Source organism: Esox lucius, chromosome 19 (assembly GCF_011004845.1).
Source record: "Esox lucius isolate fEsoLuc1 chromosome 19, fEsoLuc1.pri, whole genome shotgun sequence".
In the NCBI taxonomy this organism is placed as follows: Eukaryota; Metazoa; Chordata; class Actinopteri; order Esociformes; family Esocidae; genus Esox; species Esox lucius.
Genome location: NC_047587.1, coordinates 21,461,943 through 21,476,909, shown reverse-complemented (window position 1 = coordinate 21,476,909; position 14,967 = coordinate 21,461,943). Strand labels below are relative to the sequence as shown.

Genomic DNA, 14,967 nt, shown 5'->3' with positions numbered 1-14,967 from the left:
TCCCAGAGACCCAGGGCCACACCACTGGGAACATAACTGTTCAGCTGGCAGAAAACATTTGGTGGAAGGCCTTTTTGCCCTCGAGTGGAGGAAATACAGGACCTCGATGGAGGGCCGCTGGACGCTAGTGACCGTCAAAAAAGATGGTGATAGAGGCCAGGATGGACCCTTTGGTTGATGCGTAAACCGATCCGGAATGACACGGTTTGGTTCGTGTAGAGTTTCAGGGAGTTTTGACTGCACCCGCCCTCCTCCAGTTGACCTCTGAGGAAATTGGACTCATCACCATCTGTGATGGAAGTGAGCAGAGTGGGGTCACGCCCGTCGTTATTATAGAGTGAGTGGAGGATGGGCGGTGGGCACATCTTTTTTCATTTCCTAGTGATTCAGAGGCATTTGGTAATCAAACCTGCGTTTGGTTTATTCATCGGGGTCGTCTGCCACTGGGGAGCCTTTGGTTTAGAGTTGCTATCCTTTCCATTCCAGAGTGATGAGTCGTTTGTGACGGATGTGACTAATCCTACCGTTTTGAAGTCAAGTCATTTATGAATTGGCGGAAAAGGACATGGTATGCTTCTGGATTTCTGAAATCCACTTCAATTCGAAATCCTGTTGCAAGTTCACACATTTACTTACTATAGTGCTCCTGTGTTCCGAGTACTCAATGAGTCAAATCATGAATCGTGAAATTTGAATTCCACAGTGCTAAGGCGGAATCTTAATACACTGATGTGTGTTTTTATGTGAATGGGTGGAGTGTATTTAGCTCCGGCACTAGAGCTCCTTGGTCGAAATTAGCATAACCAGTTCCTATCACAATATCAGAATATTTTATCGTCAGGTTACTCATTCGGTCTGATGTGGGCTGGTCTTACTAGCATGCAGGTGCAAACACACCCACCACCCCTGCCTCCACCTGTTACCCTCCCACCACCCCTGCCTCTACCTCTTTCCCACCCAACACCCCTGCCTCCACCTTTTACCCACCCAACACCCCTGCCTCTACCTCTTACCCACCCAACACCCCTGCCTCCACCTGTTACCCACCCACCACCCCTGTCTGGACCTGTTTGGTTCTGTTTCCTTGCATCTGTACAGTGTACCTTGCTCATTGTCTATGGTGATTGCTATAAATGACATAATGGCATTGATGTTGTTGTTATAGATATCTAATAAATCATCATGTGATGAGAGTTACCCCAGAGGAGCAGAACCTATCGCAAAGACCTGTAAAATTGTCCTTGTGCATGTCTCCAATAAGTGGTTGAAATAATATGTGGTGTTTTCTGTCAAAGACAAAGATAAATCAAATAAATTCACAAGGTGCTTCAACAAAGTATTAGTTTAAGGGTGTGCACACTTATGCAACCGGGTTATTGTAAGGTTTTTATTTTTCATTTTTCCCCCTCGAAGATTTTAGTTTGTTTTTCTATTGAATTGTTCACATTATAGGTCACATTAAAAGTGGAAAAAGTTCTGACATTATTTATCTTTGTCTCATTCTTTTGTGTAGACTTTTTATGTCCACTGTAAAACACAGAACATGATCTCCTTTACGCTAAGATCACGTTTAGTACTGAATGACCTGTCTGACTGAGGTTTGCATGCTCTACGTTTTGGTTTAAGCTGATGCTGGATCAGTGCAGTTCTGATATAAACCTCCTATGTATCTGTTCCCAGATCAGCTGGCCAGCAACCAGAGACAGAGTGGAGATGTGTAAACTGGCCGGCAAGAACGCTCATGTGAGTGTGACCTGGAAAATGTCTAGCCTGAAAGTAAAATCTCTATTTGGAGCTGTACGCAAATTACACACTTTGGTTGTTTCTGTGTGTGTCATTAGTTATTCTCCTCTTCTCTCGTTCAGTTGGAGTGTGCCAACTTTGTGCGTGTACTCCATAATTATAACCGCACCCATGTGTATGGCTGTGGGACCGGGGCCTTCCACCCCATCTGTGCCTTCATTGAGATCTCCGGACGCAGAGAGGTAGGCACACACAGGCATACATGTACTGTAAGTGGCTCTGAATAAGAAAGTGGGACAAATTACTACTGTTGAAGTGTGATACACACATGCCACTGACATCTAAACACATACACACATGCACTGCTTACACACTGTTTCTTCCTTCCCCCTGTTCTCTCTCTGTCTCTCTCACTCTCTCTCTCCAGGATGGTGTCTTCCAGTTGTTGTCCAGTACAGTGGAGTCCGGAAGGTTGAAATGCCCATACGACCCATGGCAACCTTTCACCTCTGTCCTCACAGGTCAGACCACGCACCAACTCTCTTTTCAAAGACCAACCCCACCCTGAAACTCCCCGTTGATTCTGTCCTCCTTTCAAACCCTCTCTACACCACACAGCCTGGGCATGAACACTCCCACTCTCTGGCCCTTCACTGGGTTTCGTCTCCTGCAGGGAGAACTCCTTCTTAAATGTAATAAACAAACCCACTGGCATGAAACTATAAACACTCACTGTGTGTTTGTCACAGCATCTGTCTCCCTCATGATTCTGATTGTTATCACACTGTGTGTGTGTGTGTGTGTATAAAAAGGAGACTTATCAAGGAGAAAGGCCACCACTGTCCTTTTAAGGTGATAATGTTAATTACATTTGTTAGAGATCTGAATCCTGAATGTCCTTTACTCTTAACTACATTTACACTTGCACAGAATGTTATTTGGTGCGAAAGTGCTGCTAGTGGTAGACAACATATTGGGACAGAATAATAAGGAAAGGCTACACAAAGTAGCAGCCCTTTCACACCAATGAACATTCGGTTTAAGTGTAAATGTAGGAAATGAATAAAGGAGATTTGGATTTGGATTCAGATCTCTAACAAATTAAATTAATCTGATTCAATCTACTAAAGCCAGCATACATTACACCTATGAGCACATGGGGAGTGGATCATTGTGAGCAATAAGGGTGTATTCAATACACCAATTCACAGTAATCTACAGATGATGTGAACATTTCTATCTAAATGGTAGATGGACAAAGTTTGGGCCGATGTATAATGCACCTATTTAACTACATACAGTTAGAAGGTGTGTTACTGTGGCTACTATAGTCCTGTTAGTGTGTATGAGTGAAATGACTGGTTAAAACCACTTAGAACTTAACACTGACTAAACATGAGTGGAGGTGGTTGACAGGTAAAGCCCTCGACCGCGAAACCTTCTGATTCAGGGCCCATCTCTCTGTTCAGCTGAATTATTTGGTTCCTAATGTCCATGGTCTTCCACTATCCAGGTGGGAGGAAAGTGATCTCCAAGAAGACACACCTGCATATTTATAACTTACGGCAATGAAAAAACAGAAATAATCTCCATATGTGACAGAATCATTGCCATCAGTGATGAGACTGGCCTGAGTCGTGTCACCTGTAAACCAGCATGCCTGATGTTGTTAGAGGTACAGATGTTGGTGAGAAGTGCAGAGGAGTTAGAGTAGGGATCCTTGCAACGCCACAGTGCTGATGAAAAATTACTTTTTTTTTACAACTAAGCACTTCTCTAACGTAACTTCATTTCAGATCCATGACAATGTTACTTCAATTGCAAATCAATAATAAACCTTTCAAAATGTGTTGTGGTTCAAAAGCGAGCACTAGGCTGATGTTTTACCAAAGTGGGAGAGAACTGACAGAGAGGCATTCGTACAGCAGTATATTAGAGTAGAGCAAAGGTTTCCGTTTAATTAAGTATTAATACTATTAGCTAGAGCCATTCCCAGTATGCTCTAACAACTTGTGTGGAGTTTTCTAAGTTACTTTTAGTCCCTCTTTAAACCTGAGCTGAGGTTCTACGTCCTCACTCTTCTTTTCCCTGCAGAACAATTCCTGTATGTGGGCACGGCGTCAGACTTCCTGGGTAAAGACACAACGTTCACCCGCTCCCTGGGCCCTCCACCCGACCAGCACTACATCCGCACCGACATTTCAGAGGACTACTGGATCAATGGTACCATAGCCATGACAGGCAACGTGCAGAGCCATTGATCGTGGCCAGACCTTATGTCTCGGTAGCTGTTGGTCTTTGGACTATGTCCTTCCTCTCAGTACACAAGATTTGGTTGAAGCAGGTTAGTCGATTCGTGGTCTAATTCTGTCATTGACCGTTTCACTTCCCAGTCTTTCCATTGAGACAAGGGGCTGCTTTGTGTTCTGAGTCTGGGATGGAAGGAGTTTATTTGGCATTCCTGCCCAAAGGAAACAGTTCAGCTATTAATGCATTGCTTTTAAACGAGTTCCACGCTAAGAACACCAAACCTACTGTACTGGATGTGGAACACGTTCTAGGCGATTTACAGTGTGCCACACAGCTCACATGTCCCTGGTCGACATACCATTCACCAATTACCTGTCCAGTCTCATTCTACTTCTCCCTGTCCAGTCTGTCTGTTCTACCATCCACTGGCCAGTCATTCTGTTCTACCATCCACTGGCCAGTCATTCTGTTCTACCATCCACTGGCCAGTCATTCTGTTCTACCATCTGCTCTCTAGTCTGTCTGTCATAGATCAACATGTCTCAAGTTTCTAACTTCTGGCACACACTCTCCACATTTCACAGCTGGGGTGGAGTGTGTGTGAGATCTCTGGAGTGGTGTTGTCACTGTGTGTGTGTCATGGGTTCTGGAACATCTTACCTAGCATAAAGTGGCTATGTAGCGCGTGTGTGTTCTGAGGGATCACCCAGAGGCATACGTTAGTTTCTACCCTAAGTTGTGTATGTAAGGAGACTTTAAAACGTCTACAGACTCTGGCTTTTTCTGTCCTTCTCTCTGCTTAGTCCCTTATCTCTGTTACTTTGTTGGGATGTATTTCACTCTTAAATAATCAGAACATGAGGTAGCTTCAAAAAGACCACAGGTTCAGGCTGTTCATGTAAATAATCGTTCTCTTTTTCCTGTCCTCATCCTTTCTTGTCTCTCTTTCTCTAGAGGCCAGGTTTATATCAGCTCATCCCGTGTCAGACACCTACAACCCTGACGATGACAAGATCTACTTCTTCTTCCGCGAGTCGTCACGTGACAGCAACGATAAGAGTGTCCTGTCCCGAGTAGCACGTGTCTGCAAGGTGAGAGGGCGGAGAGGAGTAAAGGTTACTGAAAGAGGTTGAGGAGTGAGTGTTGTTTGCAGAGAGGTCAGGGAAGGAGGACAGACATAATGCTGTCAATTGAAGACGCAGGTACATCTTTATTACTAATGAGCTGGCCTCTCTACAGAGGGGCTTTAACACCCCCCCCGGACAATACATCCTTGTATATTCCTATTGTGTAGTCTGCTGACAGAGGAACGGACCACTGCTGCCCCAGGGCAATAATGGAGGTGTGTGAATTAAGTACACTAGTAGCCTACTTCCAGTAGCTCTCCCTATCCCTGGCTTTGAGTCCTCCCATGTGCCTAGTTCTGAAGGAGCTGCATGGGTGAACTAATAAAGCAGAAGGTCTGACTATAGATTATTTGATTATTTGAATTGTGTGCTTGGCTGAGACTTAAACTGGCACCTTAACTGGCTGTTGGAATGTAAGGTGGGCTACGCCTATATGAACATTTACAATGTTAGTTTTAATATGGTCTGGCAGTAGTGAGACCGCCCCTGGAGTTGTCACCGCATCTTCCCACTATAAAAATTCCAAACTGTATTGCAACATTCCCAGTACCTAGCACTTGGAGTGTTTACGACTTTGGAGTAAGCTGTAAGACAGGAGAGGGATTCCTTGTCTTCTGTATGCAACCGACCCTTGAGGGGTTCCTCTCTGGATAAGTGAAATAACACCGTCAGTCAACTTTGAAGATAATCCCATTTAGAAAATGCTGGAGCTATTATCCCTGCTGTTTCTTTGATTACAATTCTATAGTGTTAGGTTAGCCTCAATCCTAGTTCAGCAGGAAGGTTAGTCTAGGACCCTTGTTTTGGATAAAGGGGCCTGGTACTTGAGATGTATTGTGTGCTTAAGTACCCCTGCCCTATAGCTCTGAGGGCACTCAGTCAAGGCTATGCTAACTGGAATACCTGCATAATTAATGTGCTTGCTAGTTAAATCAAATTCTTCCCAAATTTTTCTATTTCTTTAAATGTTTTTTAGCCCATTCAGATCATTGTCATTGTCCTAGGAAATCTTTCTCAACTCAGGGGCCTCCAGCAGGTCGACCACCAGATACTGGTAGCTCACAGCCCATTTTATGAGTAGCTCCCAAAACAATCCTGAAGGAACAAACAGCTTCCAACTATTCCACCACACACTGTCGTGAAGACGTCTCACAGGGCCCACACATCAAACTCACTGCTACTGTCTAGTCAACACAAAGTTTTCCACCCCTTGTTTCTATGGTGGGTGTGGTGCCCGGATTTGATGTGTTGCTAATAAGGATATATACTGTATGTATTATATACTGTGTATTTATTTATATCGGGTATTTAGAATGCTGATTGGCTGATAGCCATGATATATGGTCACTTCCTGCTGCAATTGCAGATTATAATAGCAAAAGGCATCCCTGGAGTTTGTGGTACAGTATATTGCCAATATACCTGTCTTCCTGGTCCCGTCCTGTCTTTCTAATCTCTTAGTCCAGACCTGGGGCACTTAAACCAGTTAACCAAGAACTTGTCTGTCTTTACCAGGGTTCAGGTAATAGTTTGTATATGTACCATGCTTGTTTTATGATTTAAATGTTATATTCATGTGTCACTGTGGTTGTGCAGTGTTCAAAATATGTTGTGGTTGTTTTTTCAGAACGACGTTGGAGGGTTAAGGAGTCTGACCAATAAGTGGACGACGTTCCTTAAAGCCAGACTGGTGTGTTCCATCCCTGGTCCTGACGGAGTGGACACACACTTTGACAGGCTCCGTAAGTCACAGACAGACATGTACACACTGCATGTGTTCACACTGCTACACAGACACCCTGCACCCTGATGCTACGCCATTAACCTGATATGTGTGTGTGTGTGTGTCGTAGAGGACATATTCTTGCTTCCCACCAGAGATGAGAAGAACCCTGTAGTGTTTGGAGTCTTCACAACCTCCAGGTACGGTCATGTGCATCATAAACATACCTCTCACAACTTCCATGTCAGACACCACGGCAGATTACCAGCCCCACTGGACACCGGGCCAGTTTCCCTACAGCAAAGTTGATCCACAGAGGATGTCATTTCCATTGCTAGTCGCACCTGGAGAAGATGATGTTTTGTGACTATCATTAACAAAAAAACACTCTATGCCACCTGGTGCTGGGCTTTATGATGGGCAGACTCCAGTCTGTGAGGATTGCCAGTAACACCTCTTCATCACTAGATGGTAACCCTAAAGCCCACCAAGGCTGTCCTCTGCTATGTGTACTCCCTGTTCACTCCTACCTGCAAGGCCCTGGTTGACCATATCGTGACCTGGGAATGGAAACCTTCAGTGGGTGTTGAGGACGTTGCGCGTCACTCCAGCCCATCTATCGGGGAAGTCTGTCATAAATGATGCCTGACAAAAGACCCTTCACGCCACAGTCACGCACTGTTCATTTGCCTACTGTTTGCTCAAACGGAGACTGGAACCAAGCATAGGGTCTGAGGAGAGGATGGGCGATTCTATCAGCGAGCCCTTAAACTGACCTGCAGTTTGACCTGTCCGACCTACACTCGGCTGAGCTCTCAGACATGCACTCACCCAAACAAACAGACGCGCATACACAAACATACAAACAAACGCAGAGTACCTGCAAACATGAACACAACCACAATTACTACTGATGATACTGGGTTCGTTTATTATTATTATTACTGTCTATTTTGTCTTTACTTATAGGTAATCTTTCTTTTTCCCCCACTTTTATCGCATTTGTCTAGCTTTGTTGAGCTGTTAACCTCTCACCACCTCCATGTACAGTCGCCTATTTAGAAATGTAAATGCAAAATGTTCCAAGAACACCACTTCCAAGAACATCCATCAGCCTCATACACTATATCTTATATAACATTTTCCCACACGTCTCTCTGCCAGTCTGCTTATGTCTCCTCCCCCATTATGTATTTATTAAACTGTGCTTTGTTTCTCCGCAGCTCGGTGTTCCGCGGCTCGGCGGTGTGTGTGTACAGCATGGCAGATATACGAGCTGTGTTCAATGGCCCCTACGCTCACAAGGAGGGGCCTGACCATCGCTGGGTGGAATACGAGGGAAGAATACCATACCCCCGCCCTGGAACGGTAACCAAACACACCCACTCATCTCTGCTCACCTTGCCCTGCGTTTACCTCCCGGGTGGGATCGGGGCCACAGTGGAGGACTGTATACTGGCTCTGCTCCCACTTAATTCCTAGGCGGTTAAATACTTACGGTGTATTAGCCAGTCCCGGAATTTGAGCCCGTCTTGGTGGACAATAATAAACACCTGTCTATTGCATGAGCCTGTGTAGGTAATGCATTAGTGTCTAATAGCGTGACATAAGTCAAAATGTATAACATACAGTTTATATAGGTGTGTGTGCGCGTGCGTGTGTGTGTGTGTGTGTGTGTGTGAGAATGAGTGAAATATGACCCAGCCTCTGTCCTGATGAACAATAATAAACGGGAGTGTGGGTGGCAGTTTGGATGGGTTTTAAAGTCGTCACACTGATCACCACCATATGTTTACTGAATCGCAGGGTTAGTGGAGCTGATTAACTTGACGTACAGTAATGGGATAATGGGTAATGGGTGTGTGTGTGTGTGTGTGTGTGTGTGTGTGTGTGTGTGTTGGTACGTGTGTGTGTATGTGTTTGAGAGAAAGAGGACAATTACGGTGCCATAAAAATCTGAGGTGTTGTTTTATTGCCAGAGGAGCAGGTGTACAGTACTTTTTTGGTGTACAGTACCAGGTTCACATCTGACAATGTGTTATGTATCAGCTCGCCACCAGAGGGAGAGCCACACATAGTCCTTGGGTACCTAGCCAGATGATGCCTGCTTCTTAGGTAGATGATGTGTCCCTCTCCACTAATGCCTTCAGATGGAACAATGTAAACATGATTCTGGATCCTCTCTCCTCATGCCAGTGTCCCAGTAAGACGTATGACCCCAGGATAAAGACCACGCAAGATTTCTCAGACGAGGTGGTCAGTTTCGTCCGCTTCCACCCGCTCATGTCACGCTCCGTCAGACCCCTGACCGGCCGGCCCGTGTTCACGCGTGTACGTGTCGACTACACGCTGACACACATAGTGGTGGACCGTGTCATGGCCGAGGATGGACCGTATGAAGTCATGTTCCTGGGGACAGGTGTGCTCACACATAAACATACAGCCTTCCCTCTAACCCTAAACATTCCAGTCGAAACATGTTATTCATTTCATGCCAATGTAGATTCTGTGTCTCGTTCTGGCCTGCAATAACGTGAAATCCCTGTCATGTTCAAGCTCACCAGCAGGGTGCAGTATAACCTCATAGTCTGTTCATAGGTTAAGCAGACCCATTTCCGTAGGACCCTCTCATTAAAATGCTGTGGGAAATCAAGACCTAAAGTATGTGTGATTTATAACCATTGGAAGATAAACATATGTGCGTGTGTTGTCCAGATTCTGGGTCAATCCTAAAGGTGGTGAGCATAACTCAGGATAACTGGTCTACTGAGGAGGTGATCCTGGAGGAGCTCCAGGTGTTCCAGGTACACACAGATACACACAGTACTCACACAACATTCATTATGTCCCTGGGAAGAATGCTTAGACCTCACTTAGTTACTTTTTTATGACAAACACAGAGATTGTTTCTCTCTTGTGGTTGTGCACTCATAAAACAGCATTTAAATATTAATTTCTTTCTGTTCTAAAAACCCATCAGTAGATCTGGTATTACAGAGATACAAAGAGTTGGTATGCTTATTGTTGCATATGTAGAGTTGGTGTGTCTGAAGTTGCAGAAATGTAGTTGTTTCTCTGGTGTTACTCAGAACGAGTTGGTGTCTCTCTGGTGTTACACAGAACGAGTTGGTGTCTCTCTGGTGTTACACAGATATAGTTTGTGTCTCTCTGGTTACAAATAGAGGGGGTTTGTCTTTCTGGTGTTACAGTGATAGAGTTGGCATCTCTGGTGTTGCAGATCTATCTAATTGGTATTGGCTCCCTAGTGTACAGATATATGTATAGACATATAGACATGTTGTGTCTCTCTGGTGTTTTATATATATATATATATATATATATATATATATATACACTCACCTAAAGGATTATTAGGAACACCTGTTCAATTTCTCATTAATGCAATTATCTAATCAACCAATCACATGGCAGTTGCTTCAATGCATTTAGGGGTGTGGTCCTGGTCAAGACAATCTCCTGAACTCCAAACTGAATGTCAGAATGGGATAGAAAGGTGATTTAAGCAATTTTGAGCGTGGCGTGGTTGTTGGTGCCAGACGGGCCAGTCTGAGTATTTAACAATCTGCTCAGTTACTGGGATTTTCACGCACAACCATTTCTAGGGTTTACAAAGAATGGTGTGAAAAGGGAAAAACATCCAGTATGCGGCAATCCTGTGGGCGAAAATGCCTTGTTGATGCTAGAGGTCAGAGGAGAATGGGCCGACTGATTCAAGCTGATAGAAGAGCAACTTTGACTGAAATAACCACTTGTTACAACCAAGGTATGCAGCAAAGCATTTGTGAAGCCACAACACGCACAACCTTGAGGCGGGTGGGCTACAACAGCAGAAGACCCCACCGGGTACCACTCATCTCCACTACAAATAGGAAAAAGAGGCTACAATTTGCACGAGCTCACCACAATTGGACAGTTGAAGACTGGAAGAATGTGGCCTGGTCTGATGAGTCTCAATTTCTGTTGAGACATTCAGATGGTAGAGTCAGAATTTGGCGTAAACAGAATGAGGACATGGATCCATCATGCCTTGTTACCACTGTGCAGGCTAGTGGTGGTGGTGTAATGGTGTGGGGGATGTTTTCTTGGCACACTTTAGGCCCCTTAATGCCAATTGGGCATCGTTTAAATGCCACGGCCTACCTGAGCATTGTTTCTGACCATGTCCATCCCTTTATTACCACCATGTACCCATCCTCCGATGGCTACTTCCAGCAGGATAATGCACCATGTCACAAAGCTCGAATAATTTCAAATTGGTTTCTTGAACATGACAATGAGTTCACTGTACTGAAATGGCCCCCACAGTCACCAGATCTCAACCCAATAGAGCATCTTTGGGATGTGGTGGAACAGGAGCTTCGTGCCCTGGATGTGCATCCCACAAATATCCATCAACTGCAAGATGCTATCCTATCAATATGGGCCAACATTTCTAAAGAATGCTTTCAGCACCTTGTTGAATCAATGCCACGTAGAATTAAGGCAGTTCTGAAGGGGAAAGGGTGTCAAACACAGTATTAGTATGGTGTTCCTAATAATCCTTTAGGTGAGTGTATATATATGTATGTATATGTATAGAGCTGGTGTCTTTTTTGTTTCACAGATATGGACTTGGTATGTCTCTGGAGTTACAGAGATTTAGTTGCTAGTCTTTAATACACAGACACAGATTGGTTGACCTCCCTAACTTGAGGTTGTCTCTGAAAGAACTCTCAATCTAAACAAATCAACTGCTAATGATTTTATGTGTTTGTCTGTGCTGGTGCGTGTAGATAATGTGTTTTCTCTTCCAGACACCCACTCCCATCTTGAGTATGACAATCTCTGCTAAACTGGTAAGATCGTCCCGCTGCTCACTTATTCTCCTCTAATTCATCTCTACTTCCAATCACTCCATTTCTTATTATATTTTTACATTGTGGTGCAACCATTTTTTTATTGTTATTTATAATTTGTAACTTTATCTTTTAGCATCATAGGACACATTCTATTTTGAGAAGGTTTTCCTTCAGGATTCTGTGGATTGTGAGAAGGGTTCAGATGATGAAGATGATCAAGTCCTAGTATTCATTCTTTCCTACCTCCTGCAGTAGCAGTCCTTCAGGATGAAGTTTATGGACAGAGATGCAGTTAATGGACAGTGATGCAGGTTATGGACAGTGATGCAGGTTATGGACAGTGATGCAGGTTATGGACAGTGATGCAGTTTATGGACAGTGATGCAGGTTATGGACAGTGATGCAGGTTATGGACAGTGATGCAGGTTATGGACAGTGATGCAGGTTATGGACATTGATGCAGTTTATGGACAGTGATGCAGGTTATGGACAGTGATGCAGGTTATGGACAGTGATGCAGTTTATGGACAGTGATGCAGGTTATGGACAGTGATGCTGTTGTTAAAATCATTTAACATTTTGGGAGTTGATTTTTGAGGGGCTAAGTTTAAGTGGTTCACATAGGGATTGACATATTTCCTTTAATAGATTTTAGGGGTTTTGCAACATTTTCTGTGAATTATCCCCTAAGAACCTTGTCTTTTTGGAGTGTAGCATCAAACCGATGATTGTGAGAACACTGCATGGTTCTTGTTAGCACCTTTTGTTATACGGGTGTACTTAGCTGCACCATCTCTCCACACCCCCTCCCCCCTCAGCTCTCCTTGGTTTCTGGGGTCAGGGATGTCAGCAGACCCTTCAACTCCAATCTCAGCCTCCCTTCATCTGCCACAGTATATGTGTGTGTGTGTGTGTGTTCGTCTCATCCCATTCTAACCCATCCCCCAATGTTTTCAAATCCCTGGTCCCCGTCAGAAACTGAGATCAGAACACAGCCTTTTCCCCCACAATAAACCATGGCATATCGGAAACAATGACATACTATAACAAGGTGATTTATGGGTTGAACCAGGTCTGCCAGACTGTATCCTGCTCTTCTCTGTCTCCATAGCAACAGTTGTACGTGGGTTCGGGGGCAGGTCTAGCCCAGGTCTCCCTGAGCAGGTGTCACCTGTATGGTCAGGTGTGTGCCGAGTGCTGCCTCGCTAGAGATCCCTACTGCGCTTGGGATGGACACACCTGCTCACGATATGTCCCTGCATCTAAGAGGTACGCATGCAGGAATAACACAGTGGCGAGTTAGGTCGAATTATTGCAGTAAACGTTACTGAAGCATATTAGCTATATTTCTATTCCAATCAATGAAGTGCCTTTTATAAAGACCTGTTCGGTTTTCATACAGTGCTTTTACAGATACCGAGCCTATCACTGTAAATACCAGGCAATAGGATGTTAACCAGGTGGAATGTGGATAGTGACATCCAGTAGAGATTCAGGTTGTCGAGACATGCTCCTAGGTCTCTGGTCCTACAAAATAATCCATCTGCTCAAGCATTCTTTGATACATTCCAGAATATATATCATACTTTAAAAAGGCCCTGAGAGAGTCAGCTTTGATAGCCAGCTGTTGGGTTTAGTGTTTATCACTACCAACAACTCCACACACACACACACATCATAGAGTACGTTTTGTGTTTGGTTCGGTCTGCCAGTTTGTTAACTAGTTTGAACTCACCTTAAGTTGAAGAATGAGCGTTTGGAGCCTTGAGTGGCCTTGACAGCGGGATGTGACCTTTTCACCTTTCTTGACCTTCCACCCCTGTCCTTGCTGCCTGTGTTTATGGGTGTGTTTTGTTTTGACAGGAGAGCCAGGAGACAAGACGTCAAACACGGAGACCCATCCAACCAGTGTTGGGACACTGAAGACAGTAAGTGATAACATACGCTCCTGCTTCCTGACACCACAGCCACAAGACGGTCTGTGTGTGTGTGTGTGTTGCCCAGAACATCAAACTATAACATGGTAACTTTATTAATTGTTTTCTATGTTCTCTTTTTGTGCTTGGAGGCAGGGGGGAGGAGAAGACCATGTTTGGGTTGGAAAATAACTCTACCTTCCTGGAGTGTCTCCCCAAATCACAGCTGGCCACCATACACTGGTTCATACAGAGACAAGGAGCTGAACACAAAGAGGAGGTGAGCAACACACACACTAGCAACATGTCATACTTGACAAAAGGTCACCCATAGTGCTGATAAATGTAATAGAGGCATAATGGAGGAAGATAACCAACTCTTCAAATAAAGAAAAACGATTGAAAATCGATTGTATAATTGCACGTAAACCATTGCATAATAAGGGATGGAAAGTCAACAGAATTGGTAGGAAGTTTGGTGGAAGATCAGATTTTCAATTGAATGTCAAATATTCCTTGGAATAATACATGCTAACATGCTTAAACGATATCTGTTTTGTAGTTGTATTTCTTGATTATAAAATAATGTAAGAACTGACCATCACATTAGTCGACATGGAACAAAAATATAATCTGAAATTGTTGTGTAATGTCCTTTACTGCAGTTGTGAATAGAACCCAAATGAAATATTGTTTTTTAAATTGCTAGACTTCCCCTGCACCATACATACATGTTTCTATTCCATACCCATTCTACAGCAACATACCTTAGACTAAATGGGCTTGTAAGTATCAGACAACAAAACCAAAGCCATGTGTTCCAGAGATTCCCCCGAGTCTAAAGAGGTTGGGGGATTATTCAATGCAATACATTTGCTTTACATTTTTTCACTTTAGTCATTTAGCAGGCGCTCTTATTCAGAGTGACTTACAGTAATGGCGTACATTCTAAAAGACTGGAACTGGAAAAAAAACGCAAAGGTATTGGGTAACTGGATTTGTTGATGTCATGTCGGACTCACGCTGACATGAAATGAATAATGTGTGTTAATGAATGAGTAGCTTGCAACAAATGTTTAAGATAACTCTCATTCACAGCAAATTGGGAGCCTTCTTAGCTAGGCTAAGGCAACAGCCAGTACGTAGAGAAAACGTTTTCCCAATACACATCATTCAGCAATTCCATTCACGCCAAATGATGTGTTCGTCATGACCTTTACAGTGTTATGACCGAGAAACCAAATTAACCAGCAGTCGTACACATTTTGGGTTTAATATGTTATATGTGTGATGGAAGACGAGAGCAGAGGGTCAGGAGAAGTGTAGCTTGTTACTGTAGATGTATTTGA

General features: G+C 43.9%; 1 protein-coding gene across 3 annotated transcripts in view; it reads left to right on the top strand.

Moving 5' to 3' along the window:
- sema3d (sema domain, immunoglobulin domain (Ig), short basic domain, secreted, (semaphorin) 3D) overlaps nucleotides 1-14,967 on the top strand; it is a 44,033-nt gene that overhangs the window by 21,965 nt on the left and 7,101 nt on the right. For all 3 annotated transcript variants that reach the window (XM_029115332.2, XM_029115333.2, XM_029115334.2), the window contains 14 exons: nucleotides 1,681-1,743; nucleotides 1,866-1,985; nucleotides 2,171-2,264; nucleotides 3,838-3,966; nucleotides 4,948-5,084; nucleotides 6,748-6,862; nucleotides 6,974-7,043; nucleotides 8,067-8,211; nucleotides 9,040-9,262; nucleotides 9,559-9,647; nucleotides 11,658-11,699; nucleotides 12,814-12,971; nucleotides 13,566-13,630; nucleotides 13,771-13,898. In XM_029115332.2, coding sequence (XP_028971165.2) covers nucleotides 1,681-1,743; nucleotides 1,866-1,985; nucleotides 2,171-2,264; nucleotides 3,838-3,966; nucleotides 4,948-5,084; nucleotides 6,748-6,862; nucleotides 6,974-7,043; nucleotides 8,067-8,211; nucleotides 9,040-9,262; nucleotides 9,559-9,647; nucleotides 11,658-11,699; nucleotides 12,814-12,971; nucleotides 13,566-13,630; nucleotides 13,771-13,898 — 1,578 coding nt within the window. The remainder of the gene's footprint in view (nucleotides 1-1,680; nucleotides 1,744-1,865; nucleotides 1,986-2,170; nucleotides 2,265-3,837; nucleotides 3,967-4,947; nucleotides 5,085-6,747; nucleotides 6,863-6,973; nucleotides 7,044-8,066; nucleotides 8,212-9,039; nucleotides 9,263-9,558; nucleotides 9,648-11,657; nucleotides 11,700-12,813; nucleotides 12,972-13,565; nucleotides 13,631-13,770; nucleotides 13,899-14,967) is intronic.